This window comes from Glycine soja, chromosome 5 (assembly GCF_004193775.1).
Source record: "Glycine soja cultivar W05 chromosome 5, ASM419377v2, whole genome shotgun sequence".
NCBI classification, from domain to species: Eukaryota; Viridiplantae; Streptophyta; class Magnoliopsida; order Fabales; family Fabaceae; genus Glycine; species Glycine soja.
The window spans coordinates 41,979,536-42,002,722 of NC_041006.1; the positions used below are offsets into that span (position 1 = coordinate 41,979,536).

The 23,187-nt window shown below is 35.4% G+C and overlaps 1 protein-coding gene and 1 pseudogene across 1 annotated transcript; both read right to left on the reverse strand.

Moving 5' to 3' along the window:
- Window positions 1-68: 68 nt before the first annotated feature.
- LOC114413496 (biotin carboxylase 1, chloroplastic) lies at window positions 69-8,337 on the reverse strand. Its single transcript, XM_028377946.1, has 16 exons — window positions 8,166-8,337; window positions 7,738-8,066; window positions 7,485-7,626; window positions 6,700-6,798; window positions 6,542-6,598; window positions 5,571-5,642; window positions 4,787-4,876; window positions 3,994-4,053; window positions 3,242-3,427; window positions 3,048-3,140; window positions 2,901-2,982; window positions 2,644-2,750; window positions 1,988-2,063; window positions 1,626-1,672; window positions 1,441-1,503; window positions 69-452 (listed from the first exon to the last, which is right to left on the reverse strand). Exons 1-16 carry the CDS (start codon window positions 8,220-8,222, stop codon window positions 393-395), a joined length of 1,620 nt encoding a protein of 539 aa, XP_028233747.1. The 5' UTR covers window positions 8,223-8,337; the 3' UTR covers window positions 69-392.
- Window positions 8,338-10,128: 1,791 nt separating this feature from the next.
- Window positions 10,129-22,970, reverse strand: LOC114413498 (annotated as a pseudogene).
- Between the last annotated feature and the right edge of the window lie 217 nt (window positions 22,971-23,187).

A 23,187-nucleotide genomic window follows, 5' to 3' on the forward strand; every position in this document is an offset into this window, starting at 1 on the left:
TACAATTAACATGGATCATAAAAAAGATAACATAAACAAAATCTATTCTAAGTATCTAGCGACGCCAATTGATCCATATAACAAACCCAGTCTATTAGGATAAGGTTAAGTTTTTATTACTGTATCTAGCATCGAGCTCTTAATACAAGATCCTCTAAACCAACCATTGTGACAACTATGACTTCCGAAAAAAATGCAAGGACCTATTCTTAATTCCTTGCAATAATATTTGGGATGAAATCAAACATGAATTAATTGATTTTACAATATAATTATGTGAAGAAAAGGAATGTACGAGACTAATTATCAAAATTTCATTAAAACATTCACTTCGAGGCACTGACAACACGGCGATTACAAAAAGCAATTCTGACATCACACAATCATATTCATCAGGCAGTTGAACCAGCTAGTTCGTTCACCCTGTTAGCGAGTACCATCTTCTGCGGAGGCTGCATTGAAAAAGACATCAAATCAAATAACTTACAAAATAAATAAAAAATTGTCAACAAAAATTACAATAAAATAGGACAATTAAGACAACTTTTTTTTTAACGTTTAGGTTTAGAAACTCCCAGAATACATTAGCAAGGATGCTCAATACTATCGGCAATAGGACCATTCTTGTTTTCGTTCGTTCTCAAAGATCACTCAAGAACGTCTTTAATTTATAAACTTGCTAGTAGCTCCTCATCTTCTACACACCATTTTGACATAATGCATACGCATGCACTTAATGATTTAGTTATCTAGGGTCAAATTAAAAAAACTAAGATATTGGGAGAACCACAAGCCCAAAAGTTAGCTCAAGAGGTTGGAGACTCTAGGACGATATAAATCTCACAGTATGCTCACGAGCGCTCTTGCACCAAACTCAAGTGTCATGACCATCTGACCTTTTTCAATACCACCCATCATCCAAGTGTCGCTGTGTGCTAGCTCTTCACTAGCCAGGGACAGACACTTCTACGCCAGTGTCACCATGCTCAAGTGCCGTTTGCTTGCAACATGAGCAGTGGCAAGCTTTTATACCAATTGTTTCATGATCTTGGGATAACTATATCCTACATCACGCACATGAGCATCTGATGTGAGCCTTGAGTCTCACACCAAACTTGTGAGCATCTGATGCACAAGCAACTAGACTGTAACACTACATTTTTGTATCCAATCCAAACCCTGATTTGATGAGCCAAAAACTTCTAAAAGCAGCTTTCCATAATTGTCTCAAAATCCTGGACAAGGTCTATCAGCTGGAACAGGAGATTTCAACACTATACAATCAATCATGATAGGTAGTATTGAAGGATTCAGTGTATGATTCTACATGCAAGTTCAAGTGAGTTTTCCTACCAAAATTGGTCGGCTTCAACAACGAAAGTAATTTTTAAATCCATTGTTAGGGACATTAATATTTTCAAGGTTATATTGGGTTCTTACCATTGCCAACTCTTCCTCGTGTTTTGGAATAAAAGCAGTATCAACCTTTCCATTTCTGAAATCCTGTAAAACAATGAAGGTATGACATATATTAGATTTAGTCATTTAAATTCTGACTTTTGACTAACAGAAAGTATTGTTAAAGGATAAATGTTACCAAAAGTACATATAAAAGGCACACCTACCTCTATGTCAAGGATAAGTTTATGATAATCAATTGTAGTAGGAACTCCTGTAACAAAATTGAAACTGTTAATTATACGATACAAAGTGAAGGGTTTAAAACAAGGATCAAGATCATCAGCACATTCTTTTTACAACTAAGGTTTAAAAGTGCAGAGATCTTTGTGGCAAAATTAGTTCAGTAGATATGATCCCTTGGATCAAAAAACTGAACCTCCAGCAATTTGTTTCAAACTACAGAGGATCAGTTCTTTAAACTAACTTTTTGTTCTTTTAGCAAAGTATATTAACTGAGGTGCAAAGAAAAAGTATTTGATTCTTTTTTGTCAGAATAATCAAAATCATAAAAATCCTATTATTTTACCTGTGATAATAGTGTCATCAAGTGCCCTTTTCATGCGTTCAATTGCTTTTTCTCTTGTTGGAGCCCATACAATCAGCTACAAAAAATTCACAAAGTCAAGACAAGATTAAGGGTTTGAAATAAAAGGTGCACTTCACATATAGTTGTGTTTATTACATCTAAGCCTCCTCACAACATAAATTGAAACTTACATTTAGAATATATTACACCCTGTTCATTTAATATTTTGAACCCTCTTTTTTTTTTTTTTTTTGCTTTTTTCCTCCATTCATTCTATCCACTTGTGTGGGAAAACAAAACACATACCAATAGGCAATATGTTCTCCTTTTTAACAAATATAGTAACCTTTTAATTTATATTTATAACTTATCATTGTTTAAATCCAAAAAGCCCAAGCATCAAGAAGAGAAACAAACTTAAAATGCAATTGAGTTTAAAAGGAAAAGACTATGATTAATATACATTTGTATTAAATATTGATGTTATTTATTACATTGAATTGTACAACTAGATACTTTATATATTGACAGGAGATAGGCAAGTTACACAAATTTGAAGTTCATATGGAACATAAAAACATAAACTAAAATCATGTAGTATAGCAATCCAGATGAGGATGCAAATCAATTCTATAAAAGAGAACAGATTGGCACACCTTTCCAAGAAGGGAGTCATAGCTTGGAGGAACCACATAATCAGGATAAACATGGCTATCCATTCTAACAAATGGACCTCCAGATGGCAAGTATGCTGTAATTCTACCTGTTATTTGAGGGGAATGTCCTTATATTAATAATCTTAAATAAAAAATAAATCAACCATAAAATGCAAGCACTCGACACAACAAATTCAAATACTGAGCTATTTTTTAACATATTTTTCCACAAATACACCACTGATAGATCAAGATACCTGGCCCTGGTCTAAATCCCTTAAAAGCATCTTCTGCATTGATACGGCATTCAATAGAATGTCCTCTGAGGACAATATCCTCCTGCAGAAAAACTACAATAAGAGCAAGATTCTAAAAAGTCAAAAGTAAAATATCTCCTCTATTACCTGTTTGTATCGAAGTTTTTCTCCCATAGCTACACGAATTTGCTCTTCTATCAAATCTGTTGAGGAAATCATTTCTGTCACAGGATGCTCAACCTGGCAAAAGAATAAAATAATGGAAATTATTCACTCACAATATTGAACATTTGCCTAGGTTCATTTTATATAATACAAGAATATTAAAAATTATTTCCAACCTGGATACGTGTGTTCATCTCCATAAAGTAAAAGGAACCTCTTTCATCCAAAAGAAACTCAATCGTTCCAACACCTATGTAACCAATAGATGCAGCAGCAGCAACTGCTGCATCTCCCATTGCCTTTCGCAACTCAGGGGTCAGGGCAGGAGATGGTGCTTCTTCAAGCAGTTTCTGATTACGCCTCTGCATTGAAAAACGCATTCAACAGAACCCATTACTTCAGGTACAATCTCTTGCAACATGATTAGGAAAACAGAAACAAAAAAATCAGAAGTTCAGAACACCTTTTGATACTGCTATCTTACTATAAAGCTTGTTTTTTTTTTGCTCAGCACTATAAAGCTTGTTTAATAACATTCAAATCACAATCAAGTTCAAGGGTTTTTTTTTCTGCATTTTATCACATGTATCTCCGTTATTTGTTATCATGCAATACTAGATATACATTTGAAACTCCATTAATATAAATATAATGGAAAAAACTATAAGTAACCATTATGATGATAATTTGCTTGAATTACTGCCAAAAACATTGCTTTAATCTTTCACAATGCAGACTCAAGAAAAAAAAACTCCAGTCAGAAACACAAATTACAAGTTCACAGAACACTGTTTTTATGCTTTATTCAATGTCATTTAAACATCATCTATATTCGAGATGAGTATTAATATGTTTAATACAAACAACTAATTTGACAAACTAAACATAGACAGACAGATGGGAAATAGAGGAATTTAGATGACAGTACCTGAATGCTGCAATCACGTTCTCCAAAGTGAACAACATTACCATATTTATCTGCAAGAACCTGTCAGCCATGAAGCAAAGGGATAGATGAAATAAATACAATATTATTTACAAATCCAAGCGATCACCAACAATCATAAAGGCATTAAGCTGTAAGTACTCCAATAAGACTTAAGGATTTCATAATAATAACAAAATAATTTCATTATGTATTTCAAATCATACAGGTCTTGCACTAAAAAATGTAAGAACCCAAACCAACTAAGAATTTGTCAAATCAATTGTAAGACTGTCCATTTACTCAATCACCAATGCAGAGCTTTTCTTCAACCTGCTCTAACTTATAGCCAGAAAAGGAGGCTGCAAGGTGCTTCTACATTGTTAAATAATTAACTGTGTGATCCATGAAATTGGCATGAATACAAAATATAGAATTTAAATTGACTTTATGGACAGAACAATTTAAACTACAATGTGGAATTTTTGGGTTTAGAGTTATAACTCCTTCATTATTGTATGGATTTAGTTAACCAAATGGAATAATGTCATCAATAGACACTGTAAGTTACTACTTCAGAGCCTCTAAGACAATCAGGACATTCATATGTAAGCAAAAAGAAATTGATTATTACATTGCTCAAATGCAAAAGCTCCAGTTCTTAAGTCATTCCCAACTTCAGTGTTTCCCCAAGATCCAAGTTCTTAACAGATAAAATTTCCTTAAGGTTTTCTAATCTCCAGGCTTCAGTCAGATAATAGATTTCAATAAGAAATAAAAATAAAAATAACATTACCTGGAACTCAATGTGCCTTGGGTTTTGAATGTACTTCTCCAAATAAACCCCGTCATTGCCAAATGCAGCAGCTGCCTCACTCTTAGCTTGCTGCAAATAAATCAAATTGAAGAATTTTTTTTTTACCATATATCTTTTCCCCATCAATGGCATAAACTCTCTACCAGACTACAACTATTTACGTTCAAAATAAAATCATCTCCCTTTAATCAGAATCCATCTTGATCCATTGCTTTGTTAGAAGATATATATGGTAAAAGACTGTCCTCAAGGTGCAAGCATTCTTGCTTCCTTCAGTTCTTTTCTTTAACCTGATTTTGGAAGCTTTTAAAAAAAGTTGATTTAAAGAATGTATAAAAAAGTGATTTATTTGTCTAAAGATTTATTAGAGGCAGTTGTTTTTTATTTGGTTATGATTATCAAAAGCATTTTATATTTTAAAAGGTAGTTATAATTATAGTGTTTTTGAGAAGATACTCAAAGCAGCTTCTCAAAGTAATTAAAAATCTGATTTGTTTTAGATTCCGATTATTTAAAGAATAAAAAAACTAAACACAGCAAAAAAAAAAAAACTGTTTTTCCCCCAAAATATAAGTAATTTTTCATGAAAAAATAGATGAAAAAACAAACTATTGATCATTATGGCTTCTATACTTGATTTGTATTTCAAATTTACCACTTCTAGCTTTTCCCTTTAACTATTACAACAGATAAGAAACTAAAGACTGTAATTAGTTCAGCAGTACAGCCAACATAACAAGAACTTCCTTTCAGGCAAAAATACCTGTAACAACTTCACAAACTCATCAGGTTCTTTAGCAAGACGCATGCCACGTCCTCCACCACCAGCTGTTGCCTAAGAAACACCATACATTTGTCAGTTCAAAAAAGTTGCTAAAGAAAATTGTACACAAGAACTTCACAAGGCCCATTCAATCAGTTTTTTAATCAGCAATGAAATAAACAACATAGAATAGAGACTAATAAATATTTCTTTTCAATGCACAACTAACGAAAAAAAAAAGAATCAATGTACAAAATTGTACCCTGCCTAATTACAAATTTTCCAGTTTTGAAACAGTCATCCTTAAAATAGAATCATGCAAGTTGCTCCTGTAGACTGTAATTACAAAAGTCTGCAGAAATTCTTCCAACATCAAATCAAAAGTTATTTTAAGGATGACAAAGTAAAGAAAAGGAAACTCAGCATATGTTGCGCATTTTTGCCAAAACTTTCTTAACTAGGCTTAAGCCCTAATACAAATGGAGGATCATACCTAGAGATGAAGCTAACTTTTTTCAATGTCATTGTTGTTGGGGGGAAAAAGGCAAACACACAAACAAATGAGAGTATGCCAACATAGTACTTTCAAACAGACATATTGACTTTTGTTAAGAACCTAGCTGATATTAAATTATAGGGTAGCTTTACTCTACATTAAATTCTAAATACTCTTAAGTCTATTTCCACAAGAATTTTAAATTAATCATAATCATAATATAATTTTACTTTCAAACAAGATTCATTATCCGATGAATATTTACTGATTAAGGGATAGGAACTAGGAATAAGGAAGGTAAAAGTTTACGAGACTATGCTTTGTTAGATTCATATATAGTATTTACACATGAGAGAATATATGTTTATGTGTGTATTTATAAAGCATGTGTAGAATGATCTACATCAATCCAAAAAATTGGAATTTGCTTCAAATAGGCACAAGGTTACAAATACAAAATAATAAAGCAATCTACCTTGATCATCACAGGGAAACCAATCTCATTTGCCAGCCTAATAGCTTCTTCTGTGCTCTGTTACAATAATTCAATTCATCAAAAAGATATCATAGAATATGATATTGGCCTCCAACCTTTACATTGAGGCTACTTGTAAATTGAGCCTAATATAATACCTGTAAAAGGCCATCACTTCCTGGAACGGTGGGAACACCTGCTTTCTTCATTGTCTCTCTGGCAGTTGCTTTGTCACCCATAACCCGAATACTGTCAGGCTGAAAGTTTTAACTAAATATTCAGTATTAGCATTTGAAAGGGAAATATTAGAATAATCGATTTACAGTTACAGCTTTATAAAGTAAAGAAGCTATATATATTCAACAGGGAAAACATTAAAAATTAAGACTAATCCATTAAAATCAAATTAAAAATGTGATAACAGATGGTAACTTGCAACTGCAGGCCACCTTTGACTAGGCCTATGCTATAAAAAAGCTTAAAAACTGAACCTCACCTGTATACAGAAAAATTTCAACAAAAAATTTCAATATTAAACAGACAAACAACAGAATATCAAACACAACTCTGCAAGAACATTTTGTGTACAGGTTAACAATATTGTTACTTTACTTTAGTTACAATCTTTCAAGCTGGTCAGCATGGTTAAACACTAAACAGAAATCCTCGTACCTTTTCGATGTGTCTATATACTAATACCTAAGATATTTTGATGACTTAGTGTATTTATAGTAACTGGAAATCAAATTCCAGGGCTTCAAGATACTTTAGACAGAAGCAATTGTAGACCTCTTAATTAGCGAAGCCAATAGTACGATTTAATGGGACAGTTTAAATAAGTCTTATTCAATCCAGGCGAGCCAATTGTAAAGCTCTAATCAGTGCGGTCACCAGACAAGAAGCAAACAAACTGTGTATTCTACAAACTGCATAATCTACTCACGTTGGGCCCAATAAAGTTGATTCCATGTTCCCTGCACATTTCAACAAACACAGCATTCTCCGCAAGAAAACCATAGCCAGGATGCAACATCGTGCATCTGCGGCTAATAGCAGCCGACAGAACATTCGGGATCAGCAAGTACCTAAACAGGAATTTCAAAAACTATTTCATTAACCACACACAGATAGACACATACACATGAGCCAGAACAACAAGTGAAACTAACAAAAGGAAAAGGCAGTGAGTGACTTACGACTGGCTACTCGGCGCTTCGCCGATGCATACAGCTTCATCAGCCAGTTTGACATGAAGGGCGTCCTTATCAATGGTGGAGTACACAGCCACACACGGAATCCCCAATTCATGAGCGGTTCGAATAACGCGAACCGCAATCTCGCCTCTATTCGCGATCAGGATCTTGTCACCGCTGCAAGTCGCGTGGAGAGCACCACAGTGACGCGTTTGGCGCTGTTTGCGAACGTGGCTAACTTGACCGACTTGCCTAGGAAACCTCACTTTGTTTGCTCCAGCTAAAAAACTGCATTGCGAACTCTTAGTTCCTGCTTTCCCCGCAAATAAAGCCTAGTTTTGGGATCAGATTCAGAGCAATGGAACAATATGAGCATATGAATGAATGAATATAGTAATTGTAATTAGCGAATGAAATGAGAGGGTGCTTACTGCGACGGGAACAGAAGGCGAGCTAATGGACTTGCACGCTGAAAGTGTGACTTCCATTTCCCAACAGAATGAAAGAAAGGGTGATGGATGGAGCGTATGGGGAATGAAATGATGGCAAGAGAAAGAGAAGGTCTTTTGATGCGGATGTCGATGGAAACGAGGGAGGTGCGAAATTGAAAGCTCCGCCTAAATCTAAATCTAGTTGGAAGGTACTCGGACAATTTGGACTGCTACGTGGCCCACCACAATTGGGTTTCTTTCGACCTTAAAAGCCTGGTTCACTTTTTTAAAATTTAATTTTAAGAGGAGAAAAGAGTTTTGATATTTAGACATCTAAATCATTCAAATATTCAAATACTCCACTCCCATCTTTTATTTCTTTTCTCTTTCTGTTAGGTTTCAGCAAAAATAAGTTATCAACAAAGTCATGATATCTCATACTAATAATATGGTGATAAATAAATAAATCTCTACGCAAATAAGGGGTATTGATATTCAACCTCTTTATAATTTTATATTTGGTGTTCACTCAACGTGGTTAATTATGTAGGTAAATACAATAAGTCTAAAATAAAATTATATAATTATTAATCTATACTTGTGGTACTTATAGTTAAATATGTCTTACATGCAGTTAATAACGTTATAGAATTATTGAAATACTTAATAGTAATTAACTTTGTCTTACAACACATGAAAAATACATTAATGTAATTATATAAAAATATCATTTTGTATTTGCAATATTAATGGTTAAATATGTTTACATAATATTAAAATGTGTTAGTAGTTAATTATATTTTAAGAGTGTCTTTGATACACACCAAAGCACAACACAAGAAAAATCACATAAGACAAAAGCTTGAGTTGGAGAACAATTGTTTGTCTTGTGTATTTTTTGTCATTTGTTTGTATTATTTTTTAAAAAAATATCAAATATGTAATAAATGTATTTGTTTTGTCTAATATAGTAGATTTTAACAAATCAAACAATAAAAGTAGCTAATTGATCATGAAGACACTGAATAATTCCAAGCGAGACAATAATAATTCAAAAATAACAAGTTATATTACGTCAAGTATATCAACAGATCAACCACCAAAATAAGTTCATTTTCGCACTATTGATTGTAAGTTTTATTTATATACATCATCAATGTACATTCTTTTGACTCAAATACATAATAAAAATTTACCCATCCCATTAACTTCATTTGTTATATTCATCTTAACCCAGAGCATTTTTTAATTTTCGAACTTTTATTAAAAGAAACAAGCATGGTTATCAAAATTGAATTCAATTCGCTTATCAAATGAACTTTCCAAATTTTAAACCCGTATTCTCACTTTCCAGAGCGCTTTCAACATGAATAGAAGTTAATGTTTATTCCCACACACCAATAATTGATTTGACATGCTCGTTGAATAAAAGATGTCATCAAACTAGCATGACTTACCTAGTTTTCCGAGTAAAACAATAAACTAGCCAATTAAACCAATTTCAAGCGAACTAGTAACTTGACAAGTTTGAGCACTTAAAAAAAAAATTAAGATATGGTATATTTTATTTTAATTTTTCCAAGTATAACATTTATAGTCCCTTAATTTTGCAATTCAACTAATAAAATTTTGGTAGGAATTAAAACTAACATCCCGAAATATTTCAAGGGACCGAAAACATACCTCTATTATTATCTAGGAGGAATTTTCCTATTATTTTAAAAAGTTTATTTGCTAACATATTTTAAATAACATATCAAGTTATCGATTATATTTTAATTTAAATATATAAAAATAATTGTATAAATAAATTTTAGAACTAAAGTATAATTGAGCATTTTTAAATTTATTATTAAAAATTATCTAATCCAATTGTTTTTTGGCCTGTTGGGGAGACATTTATGATTTATTTATCTACTGACCGCACTGCAATCATCACAACTCACAAGAACCAAGAGGCGCATTTTACATAAGGAAATTGTTATTCCTTCAGTCATCTGGAATCTAATAATACAGATAGATCACTAAAATAATGAACTATCAATCAAAATTTGTATTGAAAATTTTTCAGCAAATTACAAACAAATATCTTCGGCACCCTCACTCCTCAAGCCCCAGACAGACTAGAGGTTCTGAAGGTAAATAAATGAATGATCTGCGACTCTCAAGATGAACCTTTATTGACCGGAATTTTCTATCTATTGACCAGATTTTTCTATCACTCTATATTCACACCCTTTACCATTAGTGACAGCATACAAATATTTACACCAGAAAGCTTTTAAGAGAAGGAAGTGGGTGCATGCCAAAAGGTTGGATGGGAAAGTAAACTTTCAGCCAGCCGGAATGACCGTGAGATATAACGTAAGGTCTGGAGAAAAACAAGTCACAGATACAAAGAATTTGCAAACATAATACCTCGTCGAAGGCTTTCACTTGCAGCTGCAAATTTCTTCTCCAAGTCAGCCTCTCCAACTGCATTAGCAGCAGCACGCAACTGGAAAAAAGCGAGACGAAAAGAACTCGATAAAATTCATCATGTCACTGTATTATCTTTGACTTTCAAATATTGAATTAAACAAGATAACTTGGAGAATGATCAAGCATACCAATTGTTTATCTTATAAGCCCCTTAAAGCTAATATTTGAATATTTTGCAACATTTAAAGAACTGAGCCGGAGCACTATGACTTTCTTCTGTCCCAAATAGGCACATTAAATTTATGTCGACCTGGGTTCTTAGTTAAGGAATTTCAAAAACTGCTAATATTTAAGAGGTAAGTGGAAAGGTTTTCCAACAATAAACCAATTTCCAAAATACAAGTAAACCACTTTTACTTTGACTCTAGTAAATTACACTTTCACTTGTGGCAAAACACCTCAAACTTCAAACATACGTCAAATATTGCATCAGTAATCAAGTTATGAAACCTAATTGAAAATGCAATAGCCCAGAATAGCACACTTTGAGTCATGCCATCAAACCACCCAACTTAACCACATTTACTTGCTCTTTTCCATCTCTTGAATAGAAAAGGACCTATTTGCAAGATGCAAGTTTTAGGCAAAATCATAGTAAAACTTGAAACACGTGGTTGTTTTCTAGAGGGTGGACATTCGTGTACCTGATTCAAAAACTCGTCAAGCCTTCTAGCACTCCGAATAATACTCCCCTCAAAGATGTCAGTCATTTGTATAACATCAGCAAAATTTGCTCCCTGGGAGAAGATTTTAAAAGGAGAGACCAAATAAATTAATATATACTTAAAACAAGTAAATCTTTCCTTTTTTCTCCCACGCATGTGAGAATGCTTACCCACCATTAGTCTCACTGTGCAGCTGAGATGTCTATACATGTCTTGGGTTTCAAATTTACGATATAAAATGAATTTTAGTGCCACAATGTATGCAGATAAGTCCTTGTTGAAGATACTATGTATGTTACTTGGTAAAGAATAAAGACTAGTAGACCATGGGACTTGTCACTCTAACCAATTCATGGGATTTTTCCCTCTGCAATGTAGAATCAACGGTCAAGCTCGGAAGATAAATTGGAAGTTATAAAAAACCACACACTAGTCTGTCACTGAAGTATAGGACGCCTAAATTGAAAAAATAAAAATATAAAGTCTGTATACGTATATTACCTTTTGTTAATGTATATATTACTAAGACTGCTCAGTGAATAGTTTCAGCTCCTGTAGTCATGACTCTCAACTCAATTTTATTAATAAAGGGACCAAAAAACAATTACAGATCAAGAGACAGTAAATGCAACAGGCATCTTTCCACTGCCAACCTCACATTCTCCTACTCCAAGAAAAACATTATGTCCTGCTGTATTCTTAAAGCTCTAACTTAAAAAAAATGATGGTTCAGGCTCAGGCAAGGTCCATGATCAGTTGTGTAACAATTTGATATATTGTTAAAATTTTATTCACTAAATCACAACTCACATTTTCCTCCCCACGTGAAAAAATGTTTATGAATTGATCCATAATGTTTACTCTACATTTTTCTGGCCCGTAGTTGCTATAAAAAAACTCTACATGTTGTCCTTGAATGAAAAAAAAAATTATGGCTTCAACAATCAGCACAGACCAATTTTTAAACATTTTTGAATGTTAAGACCAAAATGAAGAGTTTTTTGTGCAAGGGTTGAAACACAAAAATGGTGTCAAGGGTTGGAACAGTTTTTAATTTAACCAAATAATAAAAATAAACTTATCCAGCAAATAAAAACTGTCATGAATCATCAATCCAAAAGCTTAAGCTATTGGGTGAAGACACATGAATGGTTTTTATAATATATTTCTAACATGCTCCTTAATGCAGGAGGCCAAGTAAATGACTTAAAAGTATACAAGGAATTCATGCCAAAAATATGGTATAACTAACCTTTGACCATGAGTATATCACATCCATCAAGAATGGTCTTACGGTTGATTCCACATACTCATTCACATTTATATCCAATTTGCATTCATGTTGTATCTGTGACAAAAGGGTGATACCATTTATAGTTTAATTCAGAAGATAAATTCAGGTTAAGTGAAAAAACACCTACCTCAGCTATCCTTCTTGCACTATCTTGAAGCTGTTGCAGAGGCCTTGCAAGCTCTGTTCTCAGTTGTATCTGCTCAGTTGACTTATCTCCTGGTATGAAACAACTCGCAAGGGCAGCAACTTGATGATGGTCAAGGTCATTAAAAGTACCTAATGGTGGAGGGGAAATGAAGGGAAAAAAACAGGTTACAAAACATAATGAAATGTAAACTATAATTGGGAAACAAATATTGATTCACCATTAAACATTAATTCAGTGACAAGGAGTTCATCGCCTGTGTCAATCAAGCAGGCTGCTCGTCCCTTCAACTGAACTACACCATCAGCATCAATATGACCAAGCTTCTTTAAGACTCGTGAGCGATTCTTAAGTTCTTCACGAAATTTTTGTAGCTGAAAATTGCACAAATTTATTTTGATAACCATTGAACCCATTAAAATAACAAAGAAATCATGCAACAAAGGAGTTCAAGAAATTAAATAAAGGAGTACTGAGTACAGTTATCCACAATAGTGCACTCAGAATTTGTCATGAATAAAATCACTACATTAACAATCCACTGCTGTTAAGCCGTTAAATTACATGGAGCCACATGGACATTGGATACAAATACAATGCAATGCTTAGCTGACACTGTCCAGACTCCCATTCAGTTCCAAACTTCATGATTGAGTCTAGCAAAGAAAGTGAATACCTGGGAATCCCGCATTTTTGTCTTCAGTTGCTGAACTTCATGATTCACTTCTGCTTTCCTCTCAAAGCATTTAATTTGATCCATATCTTGATGCTAACTTGTAAGAAAATATTAAGGTAACACTCAAAGGGAAAGCAACACTGCATTTATCACATGGACAATATGGTTCATTTTAACAAACCTTATGCATAGGATGAGCGACCAATTTTTTCTCAAGTTCCTCAACTTGATTCACTAGTTCAACTATCTCTGAATCCCGTACGTCCATGTCCTGAAAATATTATTTTAGAGAATACAAAACATAAATAATGTTCTGATTCTGTCAAGGATCACTCAAGCTCAATAGTCTGCTGATTTGTTCTCTAAAATAATCAGAAAATAGTGTGCCTATTAAAACCTATGACTAGAGGTTTGGTTACCAAAAAGAAAGATTTTCTTTTTTTTATTTTAATTAATAGAAATCATATGGTTAAAGATCTTACCCATTAAAAAACAGAAGAATCAAATAGAGAAGTTACAAGGTAAATGCAATGAAGGAGAAAATATGACATAGAAAGGCCATTAACAGTTTTGGCTATGACATGTAAATACAGGGGAAAAAAACATTATAATGAAAAGACAGAATGTCAGCAAACAATAAATTAACAAAAGATTTGGTCTTATAGTTTACGTAAAATGCATGCATCACTGAAAAATCAAGTGCAGTTAAGCCCTAATTTTGAGGTCAAATGTTGAATAATTTTATTTTATTTATCTAACTCTTTGTTTATAAGATAGAGAACAATAACATACCAGCAACTTGTGACGTATGTGACAAATAATTACCTTTACAGGGTTAAGCTTTGGAAGACCTTGGGGAAAACGATTGCCCAGCTACTGTACAGCAAGCAGTATACTTTGCCTTGCTTCCAAGGGTCGAAGATCAGGAGGTATAGATACTCTCAGTTGACCAAGGGCAGAGATTAATGGTAATTGAACAGGAACCTATTAATGGTAATTGTACAGATAGCAGCATAAGTTTTTCAGATATAAGAAGAGTTACAACCAAAAGCCATGAAAAATGAAGTAACAGTTTGAAATGTGAACTTACCACATGCATTTCACCTTTCTCTCCAGGGCGGGGCGGACATGGTTTTGGCCGCAAACTGTTCTCATTTGAAACAGGTGAACAATGAAGTAAAGTATCAACCATATAACCACCACCAGAAGGTTTCTTAACAACATTGACCACAACACCCCAGCCCCAATCAGTTCCACCTTCTCTTACTTTGATCTGAAAGGTTAATAAGTCCATCTAACTCAGTAAAGTATGACAAGGAAAAGGAGCAAATGACCAATTAAACACTAAACAAGAACCAAAAAATGAAAAATTGTAGACAAAGACATTTAAGGGGAAAAAAAGAACCAAACAAATATGAAATGTTTACTAATAAGTAATAATTAATAAATATTGACGTGTCAATGATGTCACAAACTCATTTACACACAGTCGCTGAAGAAAAATTAGAGAAGCAAAACATAGTTCAAAATCATTTCCATGCTGATGTATGCTATCACTTACCAATCGACCAGGGACAAGAAAATAAAGAATTATTTCAGGCCTCATTATTTTTGACATTATCTTCTTCTCCAGCTGTGCTATTTCCAGTTTTAGCTTATGATATTCAGATACTTGAGCCTACATAATTATAAATTATAATAAATCAAATGTCAATATATTAATAGAATACCAAACATATAATTAAGAAATTTAAACTGAGAACCCACAAACAAACATTACCTCTCCTGAAGCATCAAGCAAGGCTACTTCCTGCTCCAGCTTTGTCACCCTTTTCTCTATATCTGGTAAGGCCTGAACAAGGGTAAGCAAATGCTAATAAGATCCAAGTGCAAATAATGCTAATAAAATTTTGAAGTAAATGGTTCAGTAGAAACCTTTTCATATTGAAATTGATGAAATGAATTTCGTATTACGTGTTCGGCCGTGAACTGGCCTTCTGCACGGCTCATCAAATTTAAAATTGAGTAGTAGCTAAGCCTGAATGTACTAACTAAAGGAGCAGGTTTACCCAAAACCATGTCTTTGAGGTTATTCATTTCCATCTGCATAAAATAATCAGATAAATAGTAAGCTGATGAATGTAAAACTAATTAGTTTTCAAATATGTGACTGTTATATAGATGACAGATAAGACAAAATAAACAATCATTATGATACAAAATTAATAAGAAACACATTACGCAACAGAAAACAAATTTGACCACTAGTATACTCACCTGTTCATCAATCATTATGATACATATTCCACGTTCATCTTTGCCACAACGCCCAGCCCTTCCACTCATCTGAAGGTAGCAAATCACTAATAGTAATGTGGGCACTAGAATGAATAAATTAACAACCACCATTGCCCAAAAAATATATCATCTCTCACCTGTATATATTCACCAGATCCAATATAACGGTGACTATCACCATCCCATTTCTTAACAGCAGTGAATATAACAGTTTTTGCCGGCATATTTAAACCCATTGCAAACTGAAGAAAAGTGCATCTGAGACACATTGCGAAAAGTAACAGAAAGAAAGCAGAAGCTGGACAAAATCTTACTGTTTCAGTAGCAAAGAGGGCTTTTACAAGTCCTTCCTGGAAAAGAAGCTCAACCAATTCTTTGATAACAGGAAGAAGTCCAGAATGATGGACAGCTATTCCTCGCTGAAGAAGTGGCAACATCAGCTCAATAGCAGGTAAGCACCTGTCTTCTTCATTCAAACAGAGCACTGCATTTCGAAAAACATGCTCCACTGTATCCTTTTCTTCTTGGGTGTTGAAGTCAAGCTTGGACATAGACATTGCATGTTGTTCACACTCTCTTCTACTGAAGCTAAAGATGATAACAGGTTGGAATTTCTGTTCCATGATCATCTGAAAATCAAGAAACATTCTAGCTCAAATAAAGCCTAAGCATTGGTGTTTATTATATAGAAGAGGTTTATTGAGACAGGAAAAAAAATTAGAGGGAAATGAGGATAAGAAGTCCTCCCTAAAAAAGACAAACGTAAAAGATATGCATCTAGGAACAATAGACACCATGATAGTAAAGCTACTCAATCTCTCATCATATCTGTAAAGGAAACTCCTTTGAAAAGACCATGTGCTTTACACCATATGGAAGGGAGACAAACACCTAAATTACTTGCATGTTTGGGCTATTTCAAAGTCAAAAGTGCTTCTTTTGTTACAGCATCCCGAGAAAGTTTTTGGGAGGAAAAAAAAGCAATTGTTTCCAAAAAAAATGCTTTTCCGAAAATTCAAGTAACCTTAGAGGAGCTTTAGACTTCCAACAAATTCAATAAGGTGAATGTTTTTCCACACAACGAGTTAAGAATAACAATTCTTAAAAAAATGCAAGAAAACAAACCAAAGGGATCAAGAGACTCAGACAGACTGCCAATTTGTCTGTGACTAGTGTAAAAACAATGTAGATTCCCAACTCGAGTAGGGTATTGTTGTTTAATGTGCTTATCTGTCTTGACATTCCCTTCACCTCTTTGCCAGGAAACACCCCCCCTCCCCAATGTATATACTTTTCCATTCTTCATTTTCATCGTATTTTTTTGTTGAAAAGTAACAATAATAAATCAAGCACTCTGTAATTAACTATATTAGGTCTACATACTAACAGACATTATCAAAGAATTGGTGCCAGTTCTAACAAGTATATTTTGTCTGGTTCAAACAGAAAAATGGAAAATTCTCTGATCTGAACTACTCCATTTGAGTGTTGCTTTAGCATGTTTGGCCACATTTCTGATTTTACCATCATTAGAACCAGCCAATATGTCAAAACTATCGAAAGCTCATACTCCCTCCAGTACCAAATATAAGAAGAAAAAAATCGATTCACACCAACTAAGAAAGTTAGTTAACCATGTTTAACTGCACCAAATTCAATTAAGAAGTAATTTTTTTCCTAACTTATCCTTTATTGGAACTTGGTATTAGAAATAATAGAGTCATTAAAACTAACACCTCAATTAAATGAAGGGTATTTTAGAGATAGTAGCATTAAATAAGGTAAAATTAGCTGAAATTTTCTTATACTCCCTTCGTCCCTAATCATAAGACCCTTTTCAGAAATTTGTTTGTCCATTTTTATAAAACCCTTTTTTTAATTTCTAGATGCATTAATTATTTTTTCCCTACATACAACAACAACAACAACGCCTTATCCCACTAGGTGGGGTCGGCTACATGGATCAACTTCCGCCATAATGTTCTATCAAGTACCATACTTCTATCCAAACCATTAATTTCGAGATCCTTTTTTATAACCTCTCTTATAGTCTTTTTGGGTCTTCCTCTGCCTCGAATTGTTTGTCTTCTCTCCATCTGGTCTACTCTCCTCACTACAGAGTCTACCGGTCTTCTCTCTACATGCCCAAACCACCTAAATCTATTTTCCACCATCTTCTCTACAATAGGCGCTACTCCAACCCTCTCTCTAATAGCTTCGTTTCTAATTTTATCCTGTCGAGTCTTACCACACACCCACCGCAACATCCTCATCTCCGCTACACCTACTTTATTCTCATGTTGGCTCTTGACCGCCCAACATTCTGTTCCGTACAAAATCGCCGGTCTTACCGCAGTCCGATAAAACTTTCCCTTTAGCTTGATCGGTACCTTTGCATCACATAACACCCCCGATGCTTTTCTCCATTTCATCCATCCTGCTTGAATGCGATGATTCACATCCCCTTCAATTTCCCCATCATCCTGTATTACAGACCCAAGATATTTAAACCGTGTGACTTGAGGGATAATATGGTCTCCTATTTTCACCTCTGAGTTAGAAACCCTCCTTCTTTTGTTGAACTTACATTCCATATACTCCGATTTGCTTCTGCTTAGGCGAAAGCCATGTGTTTCTAGAGCTCGTCTCCAAGTTTCCAACCTCTCATTCAACTCCTCCCTCGACTCTCCAAGGAGGACTATGTCATCTGCAAAAAGCATGCATCTCGGCGCTATCTCTTGGATTTGTTCCGTGAGAACATCCAGGATTAAGGTAAAAAGGTAGGGGCTAAGGGTTGACCCTTGATGTAAACCAATTGTGATGGGAAAATCGTCTGACTCTCCACCCTGTGTCCTAACACTAGTCGATACCCTATCATACATATCTTGGATAGCTCGAATATATGCAACCCTAACCCCTTTCTTCTCTAGAGCTTTCCACAAAATCTCTCTAGGCACTCTATCATACGCTTTCTCCAAGTCAATAAAAATCAAGTGCAAGTCTTGTTGGGCCATGCGATATTGCTCCATCACCCGCCGTAATAAATAAATCGCTTCCATGGTCGACCTTCCCGGCATGAAACCAAATTGATTCTCAGTAACTTGAGTCTCCTTTCTTAATCTCCGTTCGATCACTCTTTCCCATAATTTCATGGTATGACTCATGAGCTTGATTCCCCTATAATTTGCACAATTTTGTATATCCCCCTTGTTCTAATAGATTGGCACTAACGTGCTTCTCCTCCATTCCTCCGGCATGCGTTTTGACCTCATAATTTCGTTAAAGAGTTCGGTGAGCCACTCAAGACCTCTATCTCCAAGAGTTTTCCACACTTCAATAGGTATGTTGTCTGGCCCCACCGCCTTACCATTACTCATTCTTTTCAACGCTTCCTTTACTTCCTGTTTCTGAATCCGATGATAGTATTTATAGTTCCGGTCCTCTTCTCTTGTGTCTAGACTGCTAGAGTCATATCCATATCCATCATTAAATAAGTTGTGGAAATACGCCTTCCACCTTTCCTTGATATCTTTTTCATGCACTAAGACTTTGCCTTCTTCATCCTTAACACACTTTACTTGATCCAAATCTCTAGTCTTCCTCTCTCTACCCTTAGCAAGCCTATATATAGATCTTTCTCCGTCCCTGGTTCCTAGAGCTTGGTATAGTCCGTCAAAAGCTTGGGCTCTTGCCTCACTCACCGCCTTTTTGGTTTCATTTCTAGCTATCTTATACTTATCCCAAGTTTCAGAATTTCTACACCTAGACCACTCCTTGAAACACTCATTTTTTACTCTAACTTTGCTCTGAACATTTTCATTCCACCACCACGATTCTTTACCCCTAGGTCCAAAACCTCTAGATTCACCCAACGTCTCTTTAGCCACTTTAATAATCTCTTGGGACATCTTGTTCCACATATCATTTGCACTTCCTTGTGATTGTCCACACCAACCCTCCCATATCTTTTGTTGGAAGATTCCTTGTTTCTCACCCTTCAAGTGCCACCATTTGATCCTTGGTGCTACCAGAGGACTTCTTCTCTTCGCCCTATCTCTAATTCTTACATCCATAACCAAAACTCTATGTTGGGTAGTCAAGCTCTCTCCCGGGATAACTTTACAGTTCAAGCAATACTTCCTATCAGACTTCCTGATAAGGAAGAAATCTATCTGAGAACATGTCCCTCCACTTTTGTAAGTGATAAGATGTTCCTCTCTTTTCTTAAACCATGTATTGGCTATAGAAAGATCCAAAGCCTCCGAAAACTCCAAGATGGATTTACCCTCCCCATTCATCTCCCCTAAGCCAAAACCCCCATGCACCCCCTCAAAACCTCTAGCCACGCTACCTACATGTCCATTGAGATCCCCTCCTAGGAAAACTTTCTCTCCTTGGGGTATATCCTGAAGTACCCCTTCTAGATCCTCCCAAAATTTTACCTTAAAGTGTTCTGCTAACCCAACCTGAGGTGCGTACCCACTAATAACATTAAAGGTGTCCTGTCCCACTACCAATTTTAAGACTATGATACGATCTCCTATTCTTCTTACATCCACGACATCCTTCTTCCACTCCTTGTCCACAATAATCCCTACCCCATTTCTTGATCTGATTTTTCCCGTATACCACAGCTTAAATCCCGAGTTGTCTAATTCTTTCGCTTTTTCACCTGTCCACTTAGTTTCTTGTAGGCACATAAAATTGATCTTCCTCCTCACCATAACATCCACTATTTCCATAGATTTTCCAGTAAGTGTGCCTATATTCCATGTACCAAAGCGAATCCTCCTGTCATGAACTAGCTTCTTTACCCACACCCGTTCACGAAAATGTGGGAACCCTTGCTTACTTTTCACTACATCCGGGCGGCGATGCAGCGGCCCTTACTCTTTTGACACTGTACTCGAGCCATACAGCGCGTTGCTTCCGGACAACGACCTAGCATTCACATTATTACGTAATTGATCCATGTCATAGAGATTCGACAAAGTTTAACGTTGGCTGTCGAAAGCCTAACACAACCCTCTCCTTTTATCCGGACTTGGGACCGGCTAAGAATAGCAAAGCTACCCTAGGCAGGAAAATGGATAGAGAGATAGGAAAATGATAGAGAGATAGGAAAATGATAATTTTGGAATAATAGTATAAATAATTGATGTATTTAATGTGATTAACTAAATTAACTACTTTTCTTAAGGGGCATGAGTTAGTTGAAAGAGTTTTATAATTAGGGAAGGAGGAAGTATTTGAGATCAAGAAAAATGTGTTTTTTTTCTTATATTTAAGACTGGAGCGAGTAGCTGTCAACAACAGAATACTAAGTCAACTCCTTTTGCATGACAATGATGATACAGAATAAGCTTGTAACAATTTAAGGGTTATGTTAGGGTAAACAGCTCAATTAAACTCCTTTTGAATGTGTGTATCATCTAAGTTCCCATAAGTTGTTTCTATAATCGAAAAGAAAATATGGTTAAATTGTTTTTATATAACTTGTCAGTTGTTTTCATAAGTTATCCTAGAGAACTAATTAAAATAACCTGTAAACAGCTCATGGACATATAATAAGTTATTTTCACAAATTCTCTCTATATCATAAGATAAGCTCAAATAAGTTGTTCAAAATAATATCCACACCCTAAGTCCGTAACAGAGAAAGAAAATAAAAAACCATCAAAAACATAACAGATGATATCCAGACTTAATATATAGATGGCATTGTTTGGATAAAGTTCACAAAAAAACACTAATAGGAGAAGAAAATACAAAAAGTAAAATGAATTAAGTTTCAGGCATAAGTTAAAATCAACTTATGCATTCAACTTTTATAAAAACTCTCATTTAACTTAATTTTTACTGCTAGTTTCAAACCGAGTTGTCAACAAGTCACTCGGGAAACTGGCCTCTCATTTAACTTCTCAAAAAGCTGATTTGAACTTATGTATAACAGTATAAGCTAATTTTAACTTCTAATTCATTTTCCATTTTTATTTTTTTTCTTCTATAAGTACTTACAAATAAGTTTATCCAAACAGTGTCATAATCATTCATTAGTACTTGGTACAACTGACATGCTGAAAAACATCTCATTTGATCACTAATAATAACACCACACAAAAGTACTGACCTAACCTTAACAATCTTGTAAATATCAGAACCACCAGAGGCATTGGCACCTTTCCCACCTCTTCCACCGCCTTTCCCACCCCTCTTCCCATCCCCCAAAGTCTGCTTCGTGAAAGTATCCTGCAGCTTCAAAAAATTATCCTCCCTGAACTGCTCATTCTCATCCACCACCAAATACAACCCACTCCCCCCCATGGGGAACACATAGTGCTGCAATGGCGTGGGCCTAAAATCAGTGTACACAACATGGCAAGGCTGCTTATGAATATTACAAATCCACTCAGCAAACTCCGTCGCATTTGACATAGTAGCCGAAAGGAAAACCATCTTGATCGCCGGTGGCAGAAAGATTATACTCTCTTCCCAAACGACGCCTCGTTCGCGATCCTTCATGTAATGAATCTCATCAAATATAACCCAGGCCACTTCTTTTAAAACTTCGGATCCTCTGTAAAGCATTCCACGGAGAATCTCCGTGGTCATGACGAGACACGTGGCGTTGGGGGAGAGCGTGACGTCGCCGGTCATGAGGCCGACGTCGGTGAACTCCTGGCTGAGCTCGCGGTACTTCTGGTTGCTGAGGGCCTTGAGAGGAGAGGTGTAGATGACGCGCTGCTTGTCGCGGAAGGACATGGCGATGGCGTACTCGGCGACGGCGGTCTTGCCGTCGGAGGTGTGGGCGGAGACGAGGACGGACTCGTTGCGCTCCAGGCAGGCGATGGAGACCTGCTGGAAGGGGTCGAGAGTGAAGGGATAGGACTTCGCCATGGGACCGTTGTGGAGAGGATTCGAGAGAGTTCCGTGGAGATCTTCGTCCTTGCTCGAGACGTAGCCGCTCGGAACGGCCACCTCGTGCACGCACGTGCGTTCCGAACTGCGAGCTTTCTTCGGCATTGAAGTGGTCTCTGTTACTGTTACTGGGAGATCGGGTTCTCTTCGCTTTCCCAGTGTTGGCGACTCCTTCTCCTTCTCCATCTCCATTTCCTGCGAGCTTCAGCTGCTGCTGCTACCAGCACCACTCACAGTTTGAATCTAACGGTGGGGAGTGTAATTGTATTTGATTTCCAGGCAGAACCCCTAAAACCCTAATTTCTGTATGTCCACAATTTTTTGTTATTTTTTAGCGTCTGTATCTTGTGATTTTCTTTCTGTATTCAATAAATTTTCTCATACAGTCAGCCAATAATGAGAGAGAAAAATTGAATACCAATTATTAAAAATATATTTTATTAAAACTATGTTTTATCGTCAAATTAATTAAATTAATGGATCAATTATGTTACAAATAATTAATATGATGATATATAATGTTAAAATTTATAATATATATAATA

Bases quoted from the DNA above. Each gene is read 5' to 3' on its own strand.
- LOC114413496 (XM_028377946.1), bottom strand. From the start codon at position 8,222: ATGGAAGTCACACTTTCAGCGTGCAAGTCCATTAGCTCGCCTTCTGTT. The intron at 6,799-7,484 runs GTGAGTAGATTA...TAAAACTTTCAG, and splicing joins TCAACTTTATTGGGCCCAAC to CCTGACAGTATTCGGGTTAT. The intron at 1,673-1,987 runs GTAAAATAATAG...ATTTTGTTACAG, and splicing joins TGATGACACTATTATCACAG to GAGTTCCTACTACAATTGAT.